Raw genomic sequence first — 27459 nt, 5'->3', positions numbered from 1 at the left:
CATCAATGATTTGCTAAAGGCTATCCTGGTTTTTGACCAAGAAAGGGACATTTCTATCCATTCTAATAAAACTAAGGTAGAGATGGTCCTTAAGACAGAACTTGAAGCCAGAACCATGCTATTTCTGATTTCTCAGATCCAACTCTACAGGACATTGCTTAATAAGGAAGTGTTTGTTGCATTACCCAGGAGAGCAAGTCTAAAGCACTCAAAGGTAACTTTGCTGAGGCTGCATCTCATTGGTTTGGAGCCAAGCTGATTATCATACTTCAGATTCAGAAATCACTGGAATAGTATCTCCCTATCTGTGGGGCATATGTTCCAAAACCCCTAGTGTACACCTGGAACTGTGGAGAGTATGGAACCCAGTACATACTGTGTTTTGTCCTACACATACAAACTTACAGTGTTAAGTAGAAGTAGGTTTACACTTGTCAATATGCAAAACAGTTTATTCTTGCATTATTATTTATGGTATAATTTATTTATTGTATAATTTATTGTATAATTTATTATTGTATAACTTATGTGCATTATGACCGTAAACCTACTTTTTCCAACCACTGTATTATAAAGTTTAATTTATAAATTAGGCACAGCAAGAGACTAACAATATTGAATAATAAAATAGAACAATCTTTAAAAGTATACTGTAATAAAAGTTAGGTGAAGAGCTCTGGGGCCACTGTTAGGTAAAATAAGGGTTACTGCAACACCAGCACTATGATACCACGTGACAGTGGACGTGATAAGCCAGAGGTCACTGAGTGATTAGCAGGCAGGGAGAATGTGCAGTGCGGAGACGCTGGACAAAGGGACAACTCACATCTGGGGTAGCAGGGAATGGATGGCCCAAGATTCCATCCTGCTACTCAGAATGTCATGCCATTTAAAACTTTTGTTTATTTCTGGAAATTTTCATGTAATGTTTTTGGACTGTAAATGACCACAGGTAACTTAAACCATGGAAAGTGAAATCCATGGATATGGGGCAACCATTGCACAAATAAAGGCTGGTTACAAAGGAGGAGGTCAGCCCCGCTTGCTCTAAGTGAGGCCTCTCTCCGTCAGACTTCGCAGCCCCTGATTCCTGTGTCTGCACTAGGGGGAGAATGAAAGTTTGAGTTTTGGGGGGAGTCCCATGATGCCAAATCTTGCTTTTATCCACATGCTGGGCATTTGATTGGCAGTTTGTGCCTAGCACAATTGAAGGAAGAGAAGGGGGTCATAAATATTTGAACATCAGCTTTTCTCCCGGCCTGGATGGTGGGTGGCTCAGAACATGACAGTTCTAGGGGGTGGTTTTGCCACAGCTGCCGAGGAGTCTAGGGGACCTGGCCACGTCACTCACCACATCTTCCTGTGGAAAGAACACCAGGGGGACTAGACAAAACGAGTTGAGAAACTTGGCTTATTGTTGAACTGTCACTATCTTGACTTTCAATTTGCTGAATACTAGGTAACCTTTCTGTTTCTTAACTTCTACCAATAAGAAAAGCCAGGCACGCTTTTGTTGGCATTTGCCGTTTACTTGCAGTTCTACTTCTTACAGAATGAGGGGTTTACTTTAACCAAACACATAGCCTTTTGGGATCATCCAGAGTCTAGAGCACACAGCGCAGAGCTTTGTGATATATGGTGCCTATGAGAAGTGTCCTTTTGTACACGGAAGCTACAGTGCTGCCCTGGAGAACAGAGCCATTATTGGCATACTCGGTGCTTATTTTGGGCTTCTCAGACAGAACATTCTGGATGCGAAGAACCTGCCAAAAAAAAGATAATTTATTAGTACACTGTATGGACAAACAGCCATCAGTGATGTTTTCCTTCCCAATACTCTAAGACTGATATACTTCTCAGAAATCAATGAGCTAAAATTTGTGTATCTTCAACCATATTTTTCTTCTTCTGAAGAAAGTGTTAATGTCCTAATGATATCTATGCAGTCTAGTGGACTAGTTTTCTGACATTAGACATATTCTTGTCAGAGGCACAGGGAGAAATGAAAAAGGGACATCTCGTTACTAAGCCAACCCCACCTGGTAACCAGTAGGATGGGAGTCATCCCGACTGGAGCCCTCTCATATCCCAGAAGTGGCTAGGAAGTGTAAAGAATGCAGCTTTGGAATTTAATCTGACTCATCCCTACCTCAGACTGTTAATGGATCCCCAGGATTAAACATACGTTAGGTTGCTAATTAGTAAAAATAAAAGTGTTCAAGTTTCCAAAGAGGCTGGATGAAGTTCATTCAAAATGGACATGATAGGGATTAAAGAAAACCACTTCAAAATTCACAAGTCATGAGTCTATATGGACAGTGCTCTAGAGTGAGTGCTCTAGAACTCATCCCTATCAGTGTACCAGCTGGTGGTGTTGTGAGAGGCTGTGTTCAGCTTCATGAATTTTTTTTGAAGACTCTTTCAACGCATTTGCCCATTTTATGATGGATGATTTACAGGAGCACCTGTGCTGAGTGTTCAGCAGTTTTTGACCAAAGACGGCATGACCCCCCCATGCCCCATCCTTACTATTCACCTGATCTCTCTCTAACCTACTTTTTTTGTTTCCCTGGATGAAAAAAGTCCTTAAAGGGAAATGTTTTGCCAATGTGGAAGAGATGGAAGCACTAAAAGGCATCAAAATCAACAAGTTCAAAAACTGTTTCAAGCAGTGGAAAAAACATCTCAGTAGGGGTATTGCATCAAATGGAGAGCACTTTGAAGGTGACTGAAGTTTAAACATGTAAGAATAAATACACAATACTTAATAAATAAACCCAGTGTTTTGGGATCCCCCCTCGCATTAGAAGCAGAAATAACTGAGTGTTCTAATTCATCCATGGGTCAGTTACGAGCCTAGGGTTTGAATCTCAGTTTCCCTACTGCCCAAACCTGGATTCAAAAGTTGTATCTCTGTTCAAACCTTACTGCCTACCCTGATCTCTATTTCATCATAGGCCCTGCCTGTCCCCCTGTTCACACTACTCTGATCCTGTTTCTTATACTTTCTCCCCATAGAACTTACCACCTTCAAGCTTATTATATAATTTACTGTTTCTTATGTTTATTATTTATTGTTTGCCCCCCTCCCTAAGAACAAGGATATTTGTATATTTTGTTTGCTGATATATCCTAAGCATTGAAACAAAGTCTGGTATATATGCTCAACACATTTTGTGACTAAATATCTCAGAGTATATCTGCAAATAATTTATATCTATATTTAAATTCACTTGATTTTTTTATTCTTAAACTTAATGCTATGGAAAATGCAATGCATTAAGCTATTGTTTTTAATGCCATGTAAAATTCAAAGGCCTATGCTATTGTTTTAGAAGAGTTGTTAAATAACACAAATAACATCTTTAAAATGAGACAGTCTTTAACACTATCATATATATTAGAACCTGGTGGCAAAAAATTAATTTTGTTTTGAGACTACAGCCATTTAAACCCTTTCATCTGAGCTTCATGTTTGGTCTTGTGAAAGAAAGTGGTTCTGTGTATCAGTCTCCTCAGGGCCCGCTCTGAGCCTCCATCCTGATTGGAAATATGAATAGCAACCTTGGTAAACATGAATAATCAAGCTCATATTTCCCACTATTCCCAGTGGAAAGTATAGCCCTGGCTAGGATGGGGCACACTGTCTAGCACTGATGTTAAATCGGTATCTTGTAACCTGAAAGGGTTAATGGGCCATATCCCCTCGTCTTGGCAAAATCTTTCCTCATTCCATATGTTCATTTGTTCATTTCTGGAACATCATGTGTGACCCACTCGATACTCCCAAGTCATCTCAACAGATGGTTCATCTTAGAGCCTTGCCCGTGAGCTCAGAGAAATATAGGAACTTACTTCTGACCCTGGCAGATCATCAGGGTTATAGAGAAACAGCTTCATGGCATTAGGATGGCATCCTGCCCAAATATCTCCTGTGTCAGGGTCGACAGCTAAGTTATCCACCAAGGTGTCCAACTGTATTACCTTCCAACAGAGAGGAAGTAGTGAGGATGTTGTTTTGACTTTCTTCCTTACCCCTCCTCCCTTGCACCAGCTCCTTGTGGCTCTAAAATTAGTATTAATAATGGATTTACTGAATTTTAGAAATGCATGCACACCTTCACCATCATTTTTTGAATTGTTTTCTTCATTCAAGGAGCACATTCCTAGATCAAGCATGGAAGCTAATGCAAGAGGCCATATTGTGTGGGCAAACCAGGGCACCTTTACCTTCAGCTGAGTTAAATCCCAGTTACCATGTATTTGCATTACATGGATATTCTTATCCATTACATCAGCTACATAGACATACCTTTGAAGTAAATCACATTTACATTTCAGTGGTATTAGCATTATTAAAGTATTATTAGTACTATAGTCATTTTAAAAGATAACACTAAATTTTATTTGGGATAACATGTATAAAAATTAACAATAGCTCAAGACACCACTATACTGGCTTTCTAAACCATAGCCAAAAAAAAAAAAGATAATGGAGTGTAACGGAGTGGTATTTTTAATATTCTTGAAGTGCTTTAAACATGCTCTGAACACGTGATGTCACTATAAAGTAATGAAATTGGTGTTTCTAGATGACATACAAGTTCAGTCTCATTATCTGGGACTCTTTAAATTGAATGCCTTTAAATTGAATGGAAGTAAGTGGACCTCTTATAAGACAAAAAGAGTCTCTACGTCCAAAAATTAGTCCTTGGCAAAAAAACCCAGATAACCATGAAGCTCAATCACAATCATTTCTAAAAGGAGGAAGAACACTTAGAGTTGTTTTCCACAGAGATCATCTCTAGTCATGGTCTCAAATTTATGTATTTATGGTACCGCTCTTTAAAAAAAACCCTTCCATTTTAAAACACTTTAAAAGAATTTTCCATAAAACTGCATGCTTCATAAAAAGTATTTTCTCATAGAAAACTGCTGCAGAGCATCAGTAAGTCTGAAATTTATACAATTGCCATATCCAGTCTAAATTGGGCCCCTCTTTCTAATGAGAACTTTCGAGGGACTGAACTTAGTTATGAGCAGTTTAAGGCCTTCCAGTCTCATAAGAGGCAGAGGTGTGGTGGCTTTCCTTTCCTTTTTGGTGTGTTAGATTAAGTATATTTCTAGAGTTGCATAAGAAAAATCGAAACAAGGACTTTATATCCTGGAGTCCAAATTTCTCATTTCATTGGCAAGGGAGCCTAAGGTGCAAAAAGGCAAATGGTTTGCTTCAGATCAGACAGTTAGTAGAAACCCTGGCTACTGCTGATCCCTCCACACATGTATTGACTACTTAAGCTATGGAAGTAACCCACCTCTTAGGGGAAGGAGTCCACTAAAGTGTCAAGGCCCAAGGGTAGAAAAATCATAAAAAAGAGCTTACTTACTTTTTGTCTGGTGAGATTGTGATCCCATTGGCAAAATTAAATCCTTTGGCCACTATTTTGACCTCTTTCGGACTATAGAAAAGAACGTAAGTCCAGTGAAGGTCCATGATCATCTCTAACAGTGACAAGAAGTTGGTGAAATAGTGGTCTCTGGTGGCATAGAACTGTTCTGGTCCAAGAACCACAATGTCATTCACACTAAAGTGGAGACAGAGAAAGAGGGAGAGAACCTATGGAGTATTGCTATTGCTAAATAGCAATTGCTGTTGAAGTCACCAAATCTCTACAAAGACCAATATGTTCATCAGTTTGCAAAAGTATACATGAACTAATATAAATTTTAAAAATCTATGGAAAGTACATGGTTTTTCATTGCCCTCATGGTTTTTTTTTAAAACTGTTTGTTGCTTTCTCACTCCTGCCTTCTGCAAACATCAGCAAAAACAACTAAATATACAAATAAGCCTCAAACTCCAAATCTTGGATGTGTAAATGTTTGTAAGAATCAAAATAAAAAGCTCTGCACAGCTAAAGAAAACAGTATCAAAATAAAAAGAGAACCAACTGCATGGGAAAACATATTTGCCAATGATACCTCAGACAAGGGTTTAATCTCCAAAATATATAAAGAACTTACACGACTCCACTCTAAGAAGACAAGCAACCCAATTAAAAAATGGGCAAAGGACTGGAACAGACACTTCTCCAAGGACATACAGAGGATCCAAAGACACATGAAATGATGTTCAATATCACTAGCTATCAGAGAGATGCAAATTAAAACCACAATGAGATACCACTTCACACCAGTCAGAATGGCCATCATAAACAAAGCAACAAACAACAAGTGTTGAAGAGGTTGTGGAGAAAAGGGGACCCTAGTGCACTGTTGGTGGGACAGCAGACTGGTACAACCACTATGGAAAACAGTATGGAATTTCCTCAGAAAACTAAAAATGGATCTGCCTTTTGACCCAGCAATTCCATTGCTGGGACTATATCCTAAGAACCCTAAAACACCAGTACAAAAGAACCTTTGCACACCAATGTTCATAGCAGCACAATTTACAATAGCTTAGTGCTGGAAGCAACCTAGATGCCCATCACTAAATGAATGGATCAGAAAACTATGGTACATTTACACAATGGAATTCTATGCAGCAGAAAGAAAGAAGGAGCTCCTACCCTTTGCAACAGCATGGATGGAGCTGGAAAGCATTATGCTAAGCGAAACAAGCCAGGCAGTGAAAGACAAACACCATATGATCTCACCTTTAACAGGAACCTAAACAACAAAACAAAGAAACAAGCAAAATATAGTCAAAGACACTGAAATAGAGGACAGGCTGACAGTTACCAGAGGGGAGAGAAGAGGGAATTTCAGGGGACAATGGGAAGGGCTCACGGGAACAAATTTAAAGGACACATGGGACAAAAACTAGGGGGAGGGTGGTAATGGGAGGGAAGTGGGGAGGGATGCGTGGGTGGGCTGGAATGGGAGTAAAAAGGAGAAAACTCTACTTGAACAAAGATTAAAATTAAAAAAAAAAAGAATTATCGGTGGCAGTCGTAGTCCAGTTCACCAACAGTTCTGGTTCTCCTCTTTCTGGAATTAGGCTTCTCCAATACCTTTGGTTGTTGACATGGCCATCCCATTTGCTTTGGCAGATGAAATGAGGTGATGGGTGTGACTTTCAGATGGAAGACCTCGAGAGCCAGTTTGTGACCTACCATGCTTTCCCCACTCTTCCACAGGAACCAGCAACTTTTCTAAGGATACATACACAGTGTGGTCCTCCTAGGGCCCTACATGAGGATAATGTAAAACTGAGTCCCTGTATCACCTACATGAGAGACATGGCATGAGTGAGAAAGCAAAATGAAACTTTGTGCTTCTGAACCCCTAAATTTGTTAGGGTTTTTCTTTTCTGCTATTACAGCATAGCCCAGGTCATCATGATCTTTATATTTGCGCTGAGCAGGTGAAATTGTAAGTGCTATTCTTTCTTAGCTATATTCTCCAATACCACTATAATTTTTAAATGAGGTAAGTCTTACTCTTACAATATTAAAAAAAAGTAAAAGCATTTCAATTTTGGAAAAGTAAAAAAAAAAACAGTCACTTGAAAAAATGTAAAAATAATTAAATCTTTTTAGATTAAATTGAGAAGAAAACTTGGAAGGATCAGGGAAATATTCTGAGGCTTTGATGAATAATGACTTTCCCAAGGTCACTGAGCTACTCATCTTTTGAGTCTCAGCATAAGTATTCCTTTCTTTAAAAAGTATTTCCTGACCCCATAGATTAAATTAAATTAGCTCATGATGTGTTTTCATAGCACCTTGTTCTACACCTTAAAATGCTTGTTCAAAACACAGGATAGCACCAGACATGACTTGTGATTTGTGCATGCACAGGAGTGTAACACCCCTCGAGCAAACCTTGGACTGATGAGAGATAGGGTTGGTGGATAAGCTCTTTTCCCCTTCTTACCCTGACCACGTTGTCCTTACGTGGCTTCCTGGAGCATGACTCCATGCATTTAGCAATGGCTGACTTGATCGTGTATTTGCTATAGACTGTCCCTCATATGAATTTCTAGAATGCTGCCATAACAAAGTACCACAAGCTTGGTGGCACAGAACAACAGAAATGTATTATCTTAAAGTTCTGGAGGCTAGAGGTCTGAGATCAAGGCAGGCACTGACAGGGCCATGTTCACCTGAAGATTCTGTGGTAGGATCCTTCCTCGTTTCTGCCTGCTTCTAGCAGCCCCAGGCATGCCTGGGCTTGTAGATGCAACACTCCAACCTCACTCTCCACCTTCACATGGCATCTCCCTGTGTGCCTGCCTGTTTTCTTAGAAGGATACCAGTCATATTGGATGAAAGACTTAATTATGAATAATATCTATCAATAATCTTCTTTCCAAATCAGGTCATGTTCTGAATATTGGGGTTAATGTTGCAATATATCTTCTTTAGGGAACAGTTCAACCCATAACACCTTTTGCCCCGCCTTGGGCTAGTCTCTCACTTTTGCATCCTGGAATTATACTCCCTGATTAAGTAGTCCTGTATGGAGCTTTCTTCCAGGCTGTGATTTGTGAGGAACTCTTCCTGTGAGGTCATACATTATTGCACTTGATTCTCACAATGCCTGGTCAGATGAGTTAGGCCAGTAAGAGAATCTGCATTTTCTGAGAAAATTGAAGCACAGGTTAAGTGACTCATCCAGTTTCTCAGTCACTCCATGGCTGTCCTGGTCCCCACTCTGTCTCAGAACCCAGCACAGTGGGTCATGAGAGAAGTTCAGGAACTTCAACTTCACTTACTTCTTCTGCCCACTGCAGTAATTGCTCCCAGATTCTATGGGAGAAGTTCAAACACAATGTTGAGAAAGAGAACAAAAACAAGAAGGTGAACTTTCTTTTCTTTTCCCATTCTTCTATCTCATGGAAAGATTAACCTCTACTGTTTTAGAGCCCGTCTTTCAGTGTTGGGTTCATCTTATAAAAGACAAAGTCTTCATTGTTTGTGAGAGCCTTGAAACAGGCAACCAACCTATCCACTAAAAAATGTACTATTCCTTTTTTTCAACACAATAAGGAAGATGTTTTTCATTGTGATTGAGAGCCCACCGTTGAATTCAGACAGATCTAGGTTGACACTCTGGTTCTGCCACTTACAAATTATGTAACATGGGCAATTATTTCACCTAAAACTCTTGAATCTCAGTTTACTCATGCCTATTACTAAAGGCTATTGTGAGCATTAAATTAAGTATTTTGGTACAGAGCCTGGCATATCGTCAAAACTTGATAAATGAGAATTTTTCATATGTGCCCACAGGCTTCTTTAAAAATTTCCCTTTAAGCTCTCAGTGAACAAAGGAGGAGCCCATTTGGAGGCTGGTTATAACACCCAGTGGGTGCAGCCCTCAGAACACAGCCTACCAAGATAACTAGAAATGGGTGGAGGTGTTTAAAGGGAACCCCACAGTCGGTACCGCATTGTTGTGGGGTAGAGAATGGAATTAGAGCTGGGAATCTAACTGAGCACCTGTATAGGATTAAAATGCTTTGAGGAAGTTGGAGAGCATAAAGACATTCAATACTAATACAACAATTTCCAGTGAGGTGCTGGGCGGTATCACCATGGGAACCTTTAGAGAGCTTCAGGAAACAATGCTACAGAACAAAAGTTTAAGAAAGCCTGCTGAGCCCAAGAAAACAAAGCACACAGCAGAGGTGCAAAATAAATAGAGTGCAAAACACCTTAATTCCATACCTTTTGAGAAGTTCGTGTTCTATAGTTTTCAGGTGTACCAGAGAATGTTGTTGTTCCTCAAATTTAAATATCTCCACAGTAGACTCCATGTGGGGATGATTCACAACATAAAGATACACAGTATGGTCTAAAGTGGGAAAAAACATCATTTTTCATAAATTTACTTCTGTTGTAACTATTACTAGACTTGGTGTACAACTCGGTCATGTCCAAGGGTTTTTCTCACACATCTTGCATTTGATCCCCACAGTCCACTTCATAGGTAAGTCAGATAAATGTCAGTACCCATATTTTATTGAAGAAATTGAGACTCAGAGGGGGAAATGACTTGTTGGCAATTTTACCACCACCAAGTGGCTAAGCCAAGCCCTGACATTTCTACACGGTCCCTTCACCCTTACCTGCATCTCCTTTCTAACACGAGGAGACAGAACTACAGCGGTGCACAAACACGGATGTGGTTTCTCCGAATGGCCCCTCACCAGGAGAAATGGGGACAAACCAAAAAAGCTTTGCCGAGAATGCTTTTCGGTGAGAGTCCCCTACATTGCAACACACGTTCAACAACTGTCGGGCTGTGTGATTTTCTTAAAATAAGCAACACTTGGCAGGTAGAGAACAAACTTTCAACATAAGTCAACCAGCTGAGGTTGCAATAACAATATTTAGTGAGGCTAATGGACGCAGAATGTAAATATGAGTGCAATAGGAAAGAGACTAGCTGATTTGGGGTGTTACTAACCTCAAGAATGTTCAACTATCACTTTTCATACTGCTACGAGAACTGCTGCGAATAGGATTGAGGGTAGTAATCAACTTCGCCAAGGATGGTTTTCTGATTTCTCAGGAACTCTAGGTCAGATGAGCTCTGGAGTTTGAAAAGGCCCACCACGCACTCCCCCTCAACCCCCACAAGACTTGACCTGAGTTCATCTCCCCTATTCCTTCCTTTGGTGGGGTTTCCAAGCACATAATGGAGCAAACTTGGGCCCTGAGATGGCCCCCAAAACACATAGACACCTTGACCCAAATTAAGGAAAGAGGCTCCCTCACAGATGAACCTTTGTTTCAGTCTGACCCGACTTTGTTCCGGGGACAGGGGTTTGGACTGTAGCACTCAGCCAGATGCTCTGCCAGACACGGCCTGAACAATGCATGTGCTGTCCCGGCCTTGCCCTTCTTTAGACCTCCACTGGACCCCTCCTCTCATATAAGCATTGCCTGGAGACAATGATGTTTTTCTCTGCCTCCTCATTTCATTCCAATTTATATGTGATGTTTTGGCCTTATGAACCAAATGCACAATTAAGGGAGGTAACTAATAAAATGTCAATCATATGCTCCGGTTCTGAAAGTCTGATTAAATGCTTGAGTGTTAATCTGTAAACTGTGAACTAGTCCCATCTGAAAAAATAAACAAACCAATTCTCACTCCCCCCCGCCCCCCCAAAAAATATACCTTCACCTCTAACACTATCCCATGCAATAAAATAGCTCCAACTCAATCTGATCACTCATTATACCTTCTCCAGTGAAGCATCATATGTCTAGTTAGGTGTCAGCCCAAAAAGTGGTCTCTTTTATCTTATTCAAGTAGAGCCTGGAGCCCAAATTTTACCCGAGTAAAGAACAGAGGATTAGAAGTAAGACCACCTGTGTTCTAGTTCTGCAGCTGCCACTTACTACTGACAGGAGTGAAGCCACACTTCACTGCGTTTCTCTAACCACCACATCTCCATCTATAAAACTGAGCATTGATGTCTGTACTGCCTGTCTCATAGTATTTATTCTTTTATTCATTTAATACATGTCCATAGAGCGCAGATATGGTTCTAGACTCTGGGAATCCAGCAATGGACACATCACATATGCTTCTATGGTGATTATATTCTAAAGAAGAAAATGGGGAGGAAAGAATTTGTAAATAAACGAAACTGAAGTGGGAGATGACTTCTTCATAGAGTGGCAGCCACTCGAGCAGGGACAGTTAATCTTGGCTCCAAAGGAGCCAAGAAGGAGCTCCTGTAGAGCAACGGTGGGAGAAGGAAAGAAGGTTGGCATCTTTTAACATTAATAAGAAACATTAGTTGCCATTTTGATGAGTGCTAAAAGAAGTACACGGAGAAGAATTAAAACCAGGTTTGTATACTGAAACAAGATGTCGGGAAGGCGTCCCTGAGAAGGTGACATTTAAGTTGAGGCCTGAATGATGAGGAAAAGCAAGCCAGAAGCAGTGGCAAGACATTCCTGCAGAGGGAATTGCCATTGCAAAGGCCCGGAGGCATGTGGCGTTGTACTGGACTAAAAGAAACCCAGTGTGGCTGGTCCAGAGAGTCAGGGGGAGAGGAATGTCCAGGGAGGCTGGAGAGGGCACCCAGATGGCAGAATGTGTCAGAGGAGCAACTGGGAACCCAGGTTATTTTGAAGATTTGCAGTGTATCTTCAGAACAATGGGAAAAACATGGAGACTTTTGAGAAGGAAGTGACATGATCAGATTTGCATTGAAAATAACTCTTGCTTATGAAAATGGATTGAGCCCTGGCTAGTGTGGCTCCGTGGATTGAGCATGGGCTGAGAACCATGGGATCGCTGGTTCAGTTCCCAGTAGGGGCACGTGCCTGGGTTGCGGGCTGGGTTCCCAGTGGGGGCCATACAAGAGGCAACCACACATTAATGTTTCTCTCCCTCTCTTTCTCCTTCCCTTCCCCTCTCTCTAAAAATAAAATATTTAAAAAATAAAAAAGATATATATATATATAAGAAAAGGGATTGAGGTAGTATAAGAGGGAAGGTGCAGTCATGGGAAAGACATGTTCGGCGCTTGGACTGGGATGGTGGCAGTGAGGATGGGGAGAGGCTCACAGCTTGGGCAGATACTGAAGAGGGAAACTGGACAGAGCATTGTGACTGGTTGACTGCATGGGGTGGGGAGAGGACATGTGTCAGGTGGGATCCAGGGTTTTATTTTGAGGAATAAATAAGTTACACATACAGGGAAATGCTTTGTAAACTAAGCAACAGAAAATTGTTAGGTACAATTGCCTTTTAAAGACGGGCTTGCTAAGCAAATAAACAGACATACAGGGGTGAGCAAAAGTAAATTTACAGCTCTTTGTATGGAAAGACATGCAAGTCATGATTTATTGTAATAGCTTTATTAATTCAAAAGAATGTCACAATGGCACAGTAAATCTATTTTTGCTCACCCCTGTATAAGATTTCAGGGTAATATTTAACCTACTTAATAAAATAGTGTTCAAGCATTTTAAAAGGTAGCCGTTTATTTAAAATTGAACAAGTCACTGTTGGTGCAGATGAAAGTTACTGGGTAAGTGGATAGAAATAATTATGAATCATTCCTTTTTATTCACAAAATCAGTCCAGCTGATTTATACTGAACAATGCATTGTAATTCCAGCACATGTTTCGGATTAAAGCACCATTACTTTAAACATTCTGAATTGCAACACTTCCATTTGGCCCTCCCTTATGTAGTTACTATTAGTTAGGTTTCACTGTTGTTATTTTCTGCATGCTCTATGGACCCACAGATATTTAAAGTTTAAGTCAATCTGTACTTATGAATTATCCACAAGTAAAAATAATATTGGAAATTGCTTTAAAGCATATGCAATGTATTAATACATAGGTTTTGTTTTTATAACAGCTTTTTTTGAGATATAACTCATACTTTTAAAATGTACAAGTTAGTGTTTTTTAATATATTCACAGAGTGGTACAACCATAGCCACTGATTAGCACCAGAACATTTTCATCCCCCCAAGAAGAAACCCCATGCCCATTAGCGGCCACTCCCTGTTCCCCACTACCCCCGGCCCCAGCCAGTCACTAATCTAGTTTTTGTCTCTATGGATTTTTTTATTCTGGACACAATATAAATGGAATCATACACTATGTGGCCTTTTGTGATTGAATTCTTTCACTGAGGATAATGTTTACAGTGTTCTTCCATGTGGTAACATGTCTCAGTACATCATTCCTTTTAATTGCCAAATAACATTCCATTACACAAACATACCACTTTCTACCAGAGGATGGGAATTTGGGTTGTTCACACCTTGGGGGTATTAGGAGAAATGCTGCTATGAACGCTTGTGTAAAGTGTTTGTGTGGACCTCTGTTTTTGATTCTTTTGGGTATATGCCAAGGAGTAGGGTTTCTGCATCATGTCATAACTCCATGTTTAACATTTTGAGGAACTGCTGAACTGCTTTCAAAAATGACAGCACCATTTTACAATCTCACCAGCAAAGTGTGAGGGTTCCAATTTTCCCACAGCCTTGCCAGTGTTTGTTACAGTCTGTTTGTTATTATGAAGTGGTACCTCACGGTCAGTTTGATTTGTGTTTCCCTAATGACTAAGGATAGTGAGTAGCTTTTTGTGTGTTTATTGGCTATTTGTATATCTCTCTAAAAGATGTCTACTGAGATCCTATGCCCATTTTTTAATTGGGTTATTTGTCTCTTTATTGCTGAGTTGTAAGAATTATTTATGTATTCTGGATACAAGCCTCTTATCAGATGTATGGTTTGCAAATGTTTTCTTTCATTCTTTGGGCTGTTTCTTCACTTTTCTCATCATGTCTTTTGAAACAGAAAGCTTTTAATTTTGGTGAAGTCTGATTTATCTATTTTTTCTTTTATGTTATGCTTTTAATATCACACAATTGTTTTCAAAGGTGTTTTAGTTTTGTATTTCTAGGTTAGGTTTCTGAGAATATGCAAACTTCTTCTGATGGTCAAATGAGAAGAAAAGCGGGTAGGAGGAAGAGGGATGGCTCACTTCTAGTCTCCTTTCTTTAATGTGATGCTTCAAAATGTGTTGATTCACATTTATTATTTTACAAATGTCCATTTTTATGGTAACAGAGCATCGTCTCTCCTTTCACATGAAGGTTAAGTGGTTGGCAATGAGTGGGTTGTGTTTCCCTCATCCCCCCTCATTCCTAAGCTTTCAGGCTTTACCTTTGTCGATGAAAGTACTGATCCCATGTGGATTAAATGACGCTTTGTCAAAACCATCACTGATAGTTAGTGCCTGGACCCTTGGGTTTTGCTCATTCAGATCCATCATGAAGATTTGTCCTGGCTCATCAGGTGCAAAGCATGGCATGCCTGGATATTTTAATCCCTTTAAAAAATAGAGAACAAGTATGCACATATATGCATATCAAAACAATGTTTTCACATGGAAGTTAAAATCTCAAAGCTCTATGTTTCTATTCGATTTCTGGGATTTCTCCCCCGCCCCCCCACCCACCATCACAGGTTGCCATTATCTGATCTGAGGGACTACCAATGTCATCAAAACCACTGGGAAAGGAAAAAACCCAGAGTCAATATTTAATGTAGAGAGAAGGGGGTTAGCTGAAATGGACAATGCAAAACACTAGGCTGTGTTACTTTGTGTGAGTGCCTTGGCCTGCCTTTGCTTTAGGTTCTTCGTTTAGGAAATGAGGAAGTTAAAGTGTGTGATGGCTAAGAGTCTACCCAGTCCTGATATTCTGTAGCTAACCTTCCTCAATGCAGGGAGAAGGGGTGTATGGTTTCATTGTATTGTTTCCATCCCTACATCCATTGTATTTCATAATATAATTAATTAGTCAAGAGTTAACATAGGGGAACCGGTCTCAGAGAGACTGACTGTTGACATAGGTTGACTGTTTCTGACCTATTTTGATCTTATAGATATGTCTGAAAATTTGAACATGAATCTTTTTCTCTAAATAATGCAAAAAATTTCATTCCAGTAACTTGGACAGTGGCTCTGTTTATTGGAAGAACCAGGTGTTCATCAATCAATGATGATAGGCATTCTGAATGTATTCGGCTTTTGGAACATCACTGGTCATGGTGTCAGGTCTTGGGGTTGGTTTATTCTACACAAGTTACAGAACTCAGCTCACTTCTTTCTGGCATCCCTCCCCCATCACTCTGATATATATCAATATCAACAACCTCGTATCTTTTCTTGAACTCTTATTTTCACTTGTACTCAACATAAACTCTCTCTTTCCTACTCTATCTTCTATCTCTGTCTCTCTCTCTTACCCTTCCCTTTCTTATAAATACACACACAGAGACAGACACACTCTTACTTATAATAATGCTATTCTTGGCCCCTTCCACTGTCTCCCACCTCTCACCTGGGTGAGTGAATCTACATCTGTACATTTTTCTTAGAATAATCCTTCTATGTCTAAATCTTATTGGAAACCAGCTTTCCCACAGGCAATGCTGAAATGCACCAGAGAAGGTGTGATGCCCTTTTATATTCTCCTTAAGTCATCACACCTGGGGAGGGAGCAGCATGCCCCTAGCCACAAACTTCTCCTTCCAGGCCACAAATATGCTATCATCAATCAGCAGCTAGTCTTCTAAGGAAGCCACGCTCTTTGCTTACTGCCTCACCAATTCCTTACCAACTCCCCTTGCCCTGGTCCACCTCCAGGGCTAGTCTAAAATCAGGTCAGAAAAACCTACACACAAAGTTACTATCCCAGCTTCAACCAGACATTCAGTGATGTTTATCAGCCTTTTTATTTATTCTAATAGGTAATCTCCCATCCAACTATTAACCAGGCCCAACCCTGCTTAGCTTCCAAGATCAGACGAGATCAGACATGTTCAGGGTGCTATGGCCATAGACTCTAATAGGTAATCTATTGCATTTCTCCAAGTGTCTATTCTAAATTTGTTTCTTATCTTCCAGATCCCACACCTTCTTCCTCTTTATTCCAATGGATAACTTTACCTCCTATTTTTCTGGGGGAAAAATCATAAACAAAAATGTAATCCAACATAAATTTCCTCTGATTCCCTGCTTTTTGTCTCTAATTCTTCAGTTTTATCAGTTCTCTTTCTTTCTCATTCTTTTCTTAAGCAAAGAATATCCTTCTTCAGCTCTTCACTCCATCGTGTTTGTTTGGTTCCTTGTTCCCTTGGGCCTGTCTAGAAATTATATCCTCTCTCTTGCTTAACCACTTATTTTTCAGCAATGCCCCCTTCTTTTGCCTGAAAAATTGCTCATTTCTTGTTCCTTGAAATGAATCACCCTCTAAGTTTACTACTTCTTCAAACATGCATTTAGCTTGCCTTCCCTTCACCATCACATTTCTTGGAAACATCACTTGATCTTGTTACCTGGTTTAATTTGCTCAAACTCTAATTGCCTAAAATCAGTATTCTATAATTTATAGAAATGCCTCCATAAATGTCTTATCAATGACCTCCAAAATATCTTATTTGATAACCCTTCAACTTTCTCTTACCTGTATGTCTGTGGCATCTGACATCATGGTATACCCCTTTGTTTCTGGTCAAAACTCCAAAAATATAGAATTTCCCAATAGAAGTCTTGCTTCTCTTCTTCCTCATTCATCCCTCTTTCTTTCTAGCTCTATATTCTTTCGTTGCAGATCTTACTCATGAGATTTTTGGTATTTCTCCTACACCAGTGTTTTTTAAATCTATACATTTACTGGGAATCTCTCTCTGGAATTCTAGCTTGCATTCCCTCCCAACTTTTTCCTGAGGGCAGTTCATAATTAAATTGTCAAAACCAAAATCAACATCCTTTTCACAAGTCCTGCCTCCCATTTACATTACGCTCCTTTAAGGGCATCCCCAATATCAGCCTACAAAATCCAGTCTGTATCAGACAGGATAGTAAGAAGCTAGGAAAATTCCTTGGCAGGAAGAATGGGGAAACTGAGGCAGACAGCTGCACACAGTGGCTGAGCAATTTACATCCTGATACAGAAGGGCACCAGGGCAGAAAGCCTGGATACCTAGCAGCAGGCAAAACTGGCATATCCTCCCCCTGGAATATCACTGGCCAGGCATTTTAGATCCCTGACCTTTCATATCACTGACCATGGTGTTTAGATCCCCCTGGCCTTTCCTCCCTAGATAGAACATCTAGGCCTCAGCTGTTTTTCAGCTCCAAGCCCAGAAAAGCAACAAAACCAGGTGGCCAACTCCAGGACCAACTGCAATGACTAATGACACCCCTGTCCTGGCTCCCACCAATCAGTAGAGACCATGACCCTGAAAGGACACACCTGGAAAAGCTGATGAATATTCTCTTGAGATCTACTCTAAAATACCAGGTTTTAAAACCCTCAAAACAGAGGTCCCAGCAGGCACTCTTTCTCCCAGGAGCACAACCACACCTTTCTCTTCTCCCTCTTCTTCCCCCACTGGCATGCATCTCCTAAACTAAAGGGATCCCACAAGACTTGCAACCAGGGTAGCAGTGGGCAGCAGCATCTCATGGAAGACTAACCCCCCGAACCTGTCTTAAAGACCCCCTTTTCTCTGACTGCTCAGTGAGCCAAAGCTGCTTCATCGTGGCTCTTTTCTTTCCTATAACATTTCTAGGAGCCAAAGCAGCCCCGCCTAGGCTCTCTCCTGTTGCTTCTTCTAGCTCAGGTCCTTTCTTGTTTCACAGTCTCCAGCTGTAATAGACATACTCTCAAAATCACCTGGATTTGTGTTGTGAAATTGCTCCTGCACAAAACCAAGAACACAGACACTGCAGGGTGGCCCTAGGCAGACCCACTCCAGGCCTGGTCTACCTTCCCCACCCCCCACCCCACTCACCGCTGCAACCCATAGTCAATTGGTCACCAAGCCCAGTGCATTAGATAATGGTAGTATTGAGGGGAAAAATGTCAGAGACATTGAATCCTTTCCTTTCCACCTGTGGAAAACCTTACCTTTCACCTGAGGAAAATTAAGCCCAGAGAAGTCTATTGCCTAAATAACTCAGATCATTAATTGTAGCCTCTTTCACCATACCATAAAGAAAGGCTTGATAGGCAAGAATGTTGCCCAGGAAGATAGCTCAAGGCAGAACACCAAAGCAAGTACCATGATAGTTTGGGGGTACATGAGAACATTGTCAGCTAGTGCAAAGACTGGTTATTCTAGAAATGAAAATAATCTGATATGAAAATATGGGCGGGCCACTGCCAAAAGCTTGGCTAGATTAAGTGTCATGATGAATGAAGCACCTCTGATAAGATGGCTTCCTACTCACTGGTTTTCTGTTTCAGGCAGCTGGGTGAGAATTTGTGGCAAGTGACTGTACACAATTCTTTTTATATCATTCACCACTGAAAATGCTGGAAATCACTTGGAAGTGAGGCAGGAGAGTAAGAAGCCAGGAAAGTTTCTGGGCAGGTAGAATGGGAAAAATGAGACAAGAAAATTACACAAGGCCACAGAGTTTGAGCAACTTACAGTCAGCTGGTGAATTGCAAGAACTTATCTCCCTTAACCAAGGACACTTGAGAGCAAGTGGTTTATACCTCTCCTCCCTAACCAGAGAATACATAGCTTAAATCTCCCCAGCCTGGGAAATAGAGAACAGAGATCCCATTAATGTCTTATGCCAGCTAAACCCAAGGACAGAATAAGTCAGGGGAACAAATGAACAAAAATCCCATTAAAAGCCAGACAGACCCAAGATAAAAGTAAAACAGTATAGCAGAACAAAGAATATTCCCAAACCTCCCTATGTACTCATTTTCACACACCAGCATATTAAAAGTACACCTGGAAAGCTGATGAATATTCTGTTGAAACCTTCCCCTAAGATTCTCACCTGCAGAAAAAAGGTGAAAAGCTCTCAGGACAAAGACTCAGGGTGGGCTCGCTCTAGAACATGCCCATGCCTCTTCCCGGGCATGAACTTTTTACTTCCTCCTGAACTCTAAGGGTCCCCATGAGACTTGCAGCCAGGGTTGCAGACGGCAGTGGCAGCTCAGCCCAGGCTAACCCCCAATCTTGTCTCCAAGACCCCCCTTTTTTCTGACTTCACAGTGAGCTAACAGCAGCCTCACTTTGGCTTACTCCTTTCCTAGCTTTTCTAGGGAGCCAATGCCTAGGTTCTGTCCTATTACTTCTGCACTAAGTCCTTCTTTTGTTTCACTGTCCCCAGCCTTAATATATGTACTCTCAAAATCCCCTGGACTCATGTTGTGAAATCTCTCCTACAAAGTCAAGAACTCACACTGTTCAGGCCCATCCCTGCCCTGGTAGCAGAGGTACAAGCATCTTACTTCCCCCAAGAGACTACAGCTATGTGTGGACAGGCAGTGAAGTCCTCCTCTGGCCTCATTCACCAGCACATGCATTCAGTAAATATTCAAGCACTTGCGTATGCCAGATAGTATGTTCGGTGCTGAGCATGGCCATGAACATGCCAAAGTCCTGGCCTCAAGGAGCTTGAAATCCACAAAGACAGCACCAAACAAACTCATCAGATATGGTATTACATGTAAGGGCCTAAGCACAGGAACCCGGGGGACCAGAGAAGAGGCACTGCACCCATCAAGAGTGTTAGGGAAGGCTTTTCTCAGGAATTAAAGTGCCATCACAGTGAGATCTCACAGGGAACTCAAAGTTAGCTGACACGTGCAGTCAAAGAGAAGCATGCCAAGGACCAAGGTAAGGAAGCAAACAGGCTGCTCGGCCTTTCTAAATGGACTAAGAATACCTATCACACAGAATTAGCCTTGAGATCAGCAGCTCCCAAACATGTTCTCGGGTGGCAAGAAAGGGGGACAAGAGGAAATAAGAACAAGGACTTGAACTGATTATAGTCATAAAGATTAAAAATAAACAAAGAACATCTCCCTTAGCTTGTAAGTTACCAGTTGTTTGCTAGTTTACAAAAAATAGCTCTATTATTTAAAACTTCATGTTAACATTTCTCATGGAATGACTTGTTATGAAAATCGCTATTTTCTATATAGCACTAAGTCAGTACTTTCAGTTTCAGTGAAAGTAGAAAAGAAGCATACAGTGAGAACTACAAATATTACTTCCTAACAGCACAGAAATCTCCCATCTGTATTTATAATCATTTTGAAAAGTCTACTTGGCATAACATTGAAAATCTAAATTGTCCATAGAAAATTTAAGTCAACAAAGAAAAAGCATTTCTAGACAGCTTTGTTTTATCTTTGGTTTTGGAGAAAAACTGAAGACATAAAGTCCCTCCCACCCACCCACCTGCCTCCACACTTACCACCACCAGCAGCAATTTAAAATTCAAACAAGACCCTGACTATATCATGCATATTTAGAAATTTAGAAATTCAGGCCATTAAGGATTATTATATGTGACCCCTTTCTGACCAAAATGATATAGATCTAAAAGGTCATGTTATTTGGTAGTACATGGAACTAATGGTAGTTCCATTTTCGTGGCCAAAATGGAACATTAAAACATGCAATTCCAGAAATCAGAATTCACAAGGAAAATGTAGTCAATCTACTTTTCCAACATCTTACAGCCCACTTCAAATTGCAACTGATTCAACAAATTTATGATAATTTTCAACATCTTTACAACATATGCACTTTAATTAATTGAAATTCAGTCCCTCATATAGCTTCCTGATCATCCCAAGCCTGTGAAAATGGTATTGGGAATAAAATGCAGGCTTTTCTGTACTTCTCTTTGAAAGAGCTGGAAAGAATGAAAGGGAACCCAAGATGGAAAATGCTTGGGTTTTGAATCGAGTAACGTGGGTAACAGTCAATATGCAAACATTTACTGAGCTCCCAGTATAAGCAGGCCTGGTGAGAATACTAGTTAGTGCGAAAATGATTACCCGAAGCTAAGCCTGGCCAAATAAGGCAAACGTGGGGATGGACAGCAAAGAACAGAGCTGGAGATTAGTCTAGGACTTGAACAAAAATCATTAGACATTTACTGAGACCCCACTGAGTATGAAATTGCCCACAGGGAACCAGCCTGAGCATTGCTGTGGTGCCCTGATTAGCCCTCCAGAATCCTGTTTCGGCTTTTTTAGTCGGCTGGTTTACCTGCAGGTGGGCTGAGTGTGTAGGGGTCTGTCTGGCAGCTTTAGTCGGTAACATTGATGTGCTGCCTATACACATATTGACATGAGCTTTTGAGGGGTATGGAAGACACTTACACTGGAGATAAAAGCCAGCCCACTAGGAAGTATATCAATATCTTCAGAGCCATTTTCTGCAAAAGAAGCAAAGGATCACAAAAATGCATGTTTGAAGACTTAAGAGATAAATTTCACAGTCAAAAGTTTGAATTTCTTTTGGAAACTTCATTGAGTTTTTGCAACTACTTTCTTGGGAAACTGTATTAACTTTCAAGAATCCCAGAGGCATGCTACTCTACAATAAAACCTGAGTCAGACTCCAATATGATTTTTTTTTGTTTTGGAATTCCATCTCAAGAGGAAAAAAAGCAAATAACTATAAAATAAAGTGATATCCTAGATTTATTCTTTAAATAATGACTTCTATCATCTGTCCTGAGAGGTTCCACTTTATTTTCCTGATCTATGGACCAAGTGGTGACATTTGGAAAGTCATCGATCATTGTGAAGGTCTCTTAAAGGCCTCTCTGCCTAGCATTTTTCTTTTTCCAACTTGTTGAGGTTTAGAAAGTTTTTTGTTATGTAATCATACTGGGAAATTGTTGAGTAATTGCTCTCTTTTACCAAGGCAATTGCTTGAAGACAGACTACTAAATATAAATGCATTTGAAAGAGTTTGGTCAGATCTCTTTCCACTGAGAGTTGGTCTTGAGCATTTTTCTTGGGAAAGAAGCATATAATAAGTCACGACTGCAACCAGGATGGAAAAGGGGTTTGCATGGCTCCTAGTAGATAAATGCTTTGACAAACAGAATGCGGTAGAAATGATGCCATAGGATGGATGTATAAAGTCACAGCCATAGCTTTTGCTGGTTCTCTCCCCCTCTTCTTCTCTCTCCCTCTCCCTCCCTCACTTTCTGCATAAAACCTGGGAGCCCTGGGAGCCCTAAACATAAATGTAAGAAGTCAGGCTACCTTCAAGCTACTGAGGAGAGAGACTACGGAGAGACCACACAAGACAGAGAGGGGATGCCCTAAGGCACCTTTAGATATGGGTCATGCCGAAGCATGACTATCAAATGCTACCAATCATGTCACATCTTGGAGCGAAGGTTGCGACAGCCTGCTGAAAAAACAAATGGAACCTACTATGGAGTAGAAATGTATCTCGGACACATAGGAAACTACAGGAGAGAGAAAGGGATGGAGGGGAAGATAGGAAGCCACCAAAAACACAATGGTTGTCCCTTGACCAACCTGCTCATGACAAGTCCTAATAAAGCCATTTAGATTTCAAGTGTAGCTTTGAGGAGATGCCAAGGGCAGCCAAATAATTGCCTGGTTAAAACAACCATTGGCTCCAAAGCTTTGGGGTAAAGATGAATGTAATACAAAAAGATCTATGAGATACGATTCTTGGATTTCTTTTTTTTTACCTCTCATCCTTTCTACCCAGAAAGCATATTGGAGAAGGAAAAGGAAAAGACAGTTTCTTCCACCAATAAAATAACTCCCAAAATTCTGGGTCATGAAGAAAACACAAATCAGAATCCTGCCCCTCTCACCCTATTACTGCCTACCACACTCTGCCTAAAATCCTTTAGTGGTTTATTTATCATTTGCTTCATAAAGCCATTCACTCATCAGATAATTCGGTCTCATGAGTATTATCTCATTAGTGGCCTTTTCTTAAATATCCAGCCTGCCTTGTTTTGATCAGCCCTACTTATTAATAGTTCACCTTTTTGCACCTCAGACTTTGTTTTCTGCCACCACCATACTTCCTGAATCTTCTGTAATACAAACGTGTTGGCAGTAGGTAAGAAAGGCGGTGCTATGCAACAGAGAGTACGATGCACAGAAGAAACCATCCTGACTCATTATCTAGGCCTGCTGCCCTCTAGTTCCGGGCCACTGGCAAGTGACATTGTTCTTCTGTGTGTCAAATTCCTAATCTGCAAGGACAGATGGCAGCACCCATCTCCCAGGTCAGTTATGAGGATGATGTAATCATTGGTAAGGGTCTCAGCAGTGTTCATAGACACTAGGCAGTATTGTTTTTTTTTTTAAATATGCATCAACATTGTCCTGCTGACAAATGACCAATGATCATTCTAACTTGCTTAGTTCTCCAAAATAAAATGTAAATATGCTACCAGATACAAGAAGCAGCATGGCATTTTTTTCTTCTATTCCCATCCTGCTTCCTCCAAATCATTCTCTTTGAAATATTGGATAATCAGTACATTGATTTACATGTTACAGTATTAGCTGTAGTTTTATCTTCTCAAACATGTTTGATTTACTTAATCTGAGAGTGTAGCTAGATACTAGCGATCATCTAGTCCAGTGATTTTCGACTTTTTTCATCTCATGGCACACATAAACTAATTACTAAAATTCTGTAGTACACCAAAAAAGTATATTTTTATTGATATGACAAAAAATAGGTACAATTTTTATTTATTCACCCCAGATGGCTATTGATGTGTTGGCTGTTGTCATTTTTTTTTTTTTTAATTTGACAACCTAAGGGAAACAAGGTCAGTGACCCTGACTAAATAGTCAGGTACAGCATGTTTAAAAAACTCTTGGGGCACACGGGTTGAAGATCGCTGACTTGGACAATTCTGTCATTTCCAGGTCCTGCATGAGCCCCTGACTTTCGCTCAGGCTGGGACACCCAGCACAGAGAGTTGGGCCTCCCTAAAGGTGCCTTGTAGCCATTCCTTCCCAGGTCTCGTTTCTCCCCCAGGATACTGTCAAGCAGTGGGACAAGGGTCCCTGTTATTCAAAAACGCACATATTCTTATCCCTTCTCCATCAGAATCCTTGCTGGAGCTCAGGCTGTAGAAAACAAAAGTCAGGAAGGAGTTTGTCTTCAATCCTTTCTGCTTTCTAGCCGGTAGCACAAACCTCCTCTAAGACCAAGGGGCACAACAGCTGGGCCACTTTTTTTAAGAAATTGGGAGAGAGGGAGAGAGAGAGAGAGAGAGAGAGAGAGAGAGAGAGAGAGAGAGAGAAAAGACCCAATTTTAAACGGGTTCTTATTCTCTCAGATTTCATATATCTATATTACAAACTCCTATTACAATGGACTATGCTCTCATCCTGTCACATGTTGATAAATAAGCCACAGTCCTTGACCCTAGGGAGTCTGCAATCTGATATTGAGAGAAAACACTGCTAGCTATAAAATAAAGCATGTGGTAGGTGTCATAAGTGAGTCAGACTTTCAGAGTGCTGTGAGAATTCAGAGGTGGGAGGGAAATTTGCAGCCCACTTCAGCAAGCAGAGATGAAATCAGTGGAGGGAATTTCATAAACAAAGGTGAGAGAGTGAAAAGAACTCAGTCCCAGAACAGTGAAACAGAATCTAACTAAACTTTTTTCTGGGAGTGCCGGGGAAAACGGGAGGCATGGAGCCAACATCAGCGGGCCCGGCAGTCACTGGCAGGAGAGATCAGCCCTGTGTGCGGGCACTAGGAGGCGGCTGTCAACGTGTGTCCGTGTGTCCAGTGGAACGGTGAGGGAGAAGGGGAAGCAATGGCTTGATTGCAAACTGAGCCTTTTTGAGAATGGAGGTGTCATGCCTAAGGGAAGTGTAGAAGAAGAGCTGGTTGTGGGTGGAGAGAAAATATCAGAAATACAAAGCAGAATAAAGTGGATTTTAGACTGGAAAAGGCCTGCTGCTTGAGAGGTTAGGGATCTGGCTCTGGAATTTCATTAATCTCTTTAAAGACATCTCAGTGGGCAGTGAGGTCCTGGTAGGCAAAGGGTAAGTCATATCCCTCATGGTACTTGCAGACACATTTTGAATGAGGTGGCACTTGAAGCCAGAAATATCCTTGAGAGGGAAGAAGAAGAAAAAAGAAGAAAGGCAAGAGAAGACGGCAGAGAGGAGGAGAGAAATGTCACAGAAGGGACAGGAGGAGAGTCTGGTGAGGGAAAGGACAAGGACGAGTCAATGACATTGTTCAAATGATAGAGGGACATCGGTAAGCAAGAGACCTGAGAAACAGCTGCTGGTTTTGCCACTGAAGCCCCTTGAATGCCGGGGCTGGGCAGCTGGGGTTTGAGGAGTGGCAGGGGACTAAATCAGTTGGCAGCCTCACTCAGGTGGGTGGTGACCAAGAAACTTTGCTGGCCCCTCTCAGTACTGTCACATACATACCAATTCCTTCAATGAGGTGGCAGTTATGGGGGTCTACTGGCTCCACTTCTCGAAAGGCATTCATTTTTTGTCTGTGGAAGACAATAGTACTGGAAGTGAATGCACGACTTCCAAAATCAATGTCTAAACGTGGTCTTTAATTAAGTTCATATTCATGAACTCTCTTTCATCATTTATAGGCAATAAAACAAGCAAGCTACTCCTTTTGTTTACATTCACTCACATAATGTGGATATTATGTGGGTAATGTGCCTGTATCAGCTAATCTCACCCAGTTATTATTGAAAGACTAAAATGCAATTATACACAGACAACACTTTGCTCCCCAAATAGACGATAATATTTAATAGCATGAGTAACTAAATGTACAGTATTATTAATTTAAAAGTACAAGATGTGTTATCTAATTTTACAAAGTGACGTCTGTTATAAATCTGCACTTTGGCACCCCTTAATCCACCATGGCCTTGCCTTTTGACTCATCCTCCTCCCCAAACTGCTTTCCCCAAGTTCAAATTCCCTGAATAATTAAACCCTGTGGCCATTGCTTTAACTTCATTATTTTAAAATTTTTATGCTGACTTACTTTGCAGTTCATCAAACTAACCACAATCTAAACAATTGGCTACATTATTTTTCAATATAGTGCTCTTGTTTCCACAGTGAAACATTCTTTTAAATGCCAGGGATATGTTTAAATTTTTATTAAGTAGTATTCAGGAAGGCTCTACACTTAGATTCCTCTTGCCATCACTGTTAAAAAATATGCCTTAGATCGAGTTTATAATAATTATTTTTTTTATGATTCTCTCTCTTGGGCACACTGGGAGCAAATGTTACAATAAACATACTCAAGCTGAACTAGAAAGTATTACCAAAGGCTCTTCAAGAGATTCCAGCTTCCACTTAGAGAAATAAGTAAAAGCACCCCAACTACAACTGAAGGGAAGCAGAGGTTTTAGATCCACTCAGAAACGTGCGGCGTCACCTAACATTTCCTTTTCCTAGCTGAGCATTGACTCTTCTGAGATACTTTGGGCTACCACCACTAGATCTTCCACTTCAAAAGCTCAAACACCTACAGCATAGCAGTTACCACCTGCGAATTTAGGCTCATTACCCTCCTGTCTGAATAGCTCTTAACCTGGGGAGTTCTGCAACTAGGACTCCTCAGTGTTTAACTGGCCCTGGGGTAATGTCTGAGTCAGCCACAAACATCAGGGATAGCCTGGTTTCCTCTTCCAAACCCAGCGCTTCCAGCGAAATTTTTACAAAAGCAGAATGCTGAGAGCAACCTGGAAGCGGGGCTTGGGTGGGTGACTTTCAGAAAATAAATGGGGGCATTTCTGCCCTACAGTCCTAGGAAAGGCAAGCGATTCGCTCACTTTCCACCTCAGTTTGCTGGGTGGAATTGAGGAGTGAGGTTCCAAAACTGCTCACTCACACTCTTCCTACTGGCTAGGAAGGCGGCACTGGGAAGCCCTTGATCTTACTTCAAAGATGAAAGAGTGCCGAGGATGCCCCATCAACACGCCAACTCACCTAAGCATCCAAAACCTCTCCCCGATCAGGGCCAGGCCGGCCCCGAGCAGGGTGAGCACCACCAGCTTTCCCATGGCTCCGGGTACCCAGTGCAGTCCAGCCGAGCGGAGTCTTCTCAGGGGGCGGGGCGACCGGGCTCCCAGACCCGCCCCTGGATTGCAGCCGGCCC

The 27459-nt window shown here is 41.1% G+C and overlaps 1 protein-coding gene across 1 annotated transcript; it reads right to left on the bottom strand.

The window, feature by feature from the left end:
* Window positions 1-1508: 1508 nt before the first annotated feature.
* Window positions 1509-27394, bottom strand: PON3 (paraoxonase 3). Its single transcript, XM_045828145.1, has 9 exons — window positions 27291-27394; window positions 25749-25819; window positions 21654-21709; window positions 14665-14830; window positions 9678-9804; window positions 5388-5585; window positions 4231-4312; window positions 3856-3984; window positions 1509-1763 (listed from the first exon to the last, which is right to left on the bottom strand). The coding sequence occupies exons 1-9, from the start codon at window positions 27362-27364 to the stop codon at window positions 1605-1607; spliced, it is 1062 nt and encodes a 353-aa protein (XP_045684101.1). The 5' UTR covers window positions 27365-27394; the 3' UTR covers window positions 1509-1604.
* Window positions 27395-27459: the final 65 nt, after the last annotated feature.

The sequence above is a fragment of the Phyllostomus hastatus genome, unplaced genomic scaffold (genome assembly GCF_019186645.2).
Source record: "Phyllostomus hastatus isolate PE091 unplaced genomic scaffold, TTU_PhHast_1.1 phas_scaffold_78, whole genome shotgun sequence".
NCBI classification, from domain to species: domain Eukaryota; kingdom Metazoa; phylum Chordata; class Mammalia; order Chiroptera; family Phyllostomidae; genus Phyllostomus; species Phyllostomus hastatus.
Note: the sequence above shows the minus strand (reverse complement) of the source record. Positions and strands in the feature narration are given on the sequence as shown.

Excerpts from the sequence above, each read along its gene's own strand:
- PON3 (XM_045828145.1), bottom strand. The coding sequence starts at position 27,364 with ATGGGAAAGCTGGTGGTGCTCACCCTGCTCGGGGCCGGCCTGGCCCTG. Across the intron at positions 21,710-25,748 it reads CCACCTCATTGAAGGAATTG|AAAATGGCTCTGAAGATATT; the intron begins GTATGTATGTGA and ends CTTCTTTTGCAG. Across the intron at positions 3,985-4,230 it reads GGGATTTAACTCAGCTGAAG|GTAATACAGTTGGACACCTT; the intron begins GTAAAGGTGCCC and ends CTCTGTTGGAAG.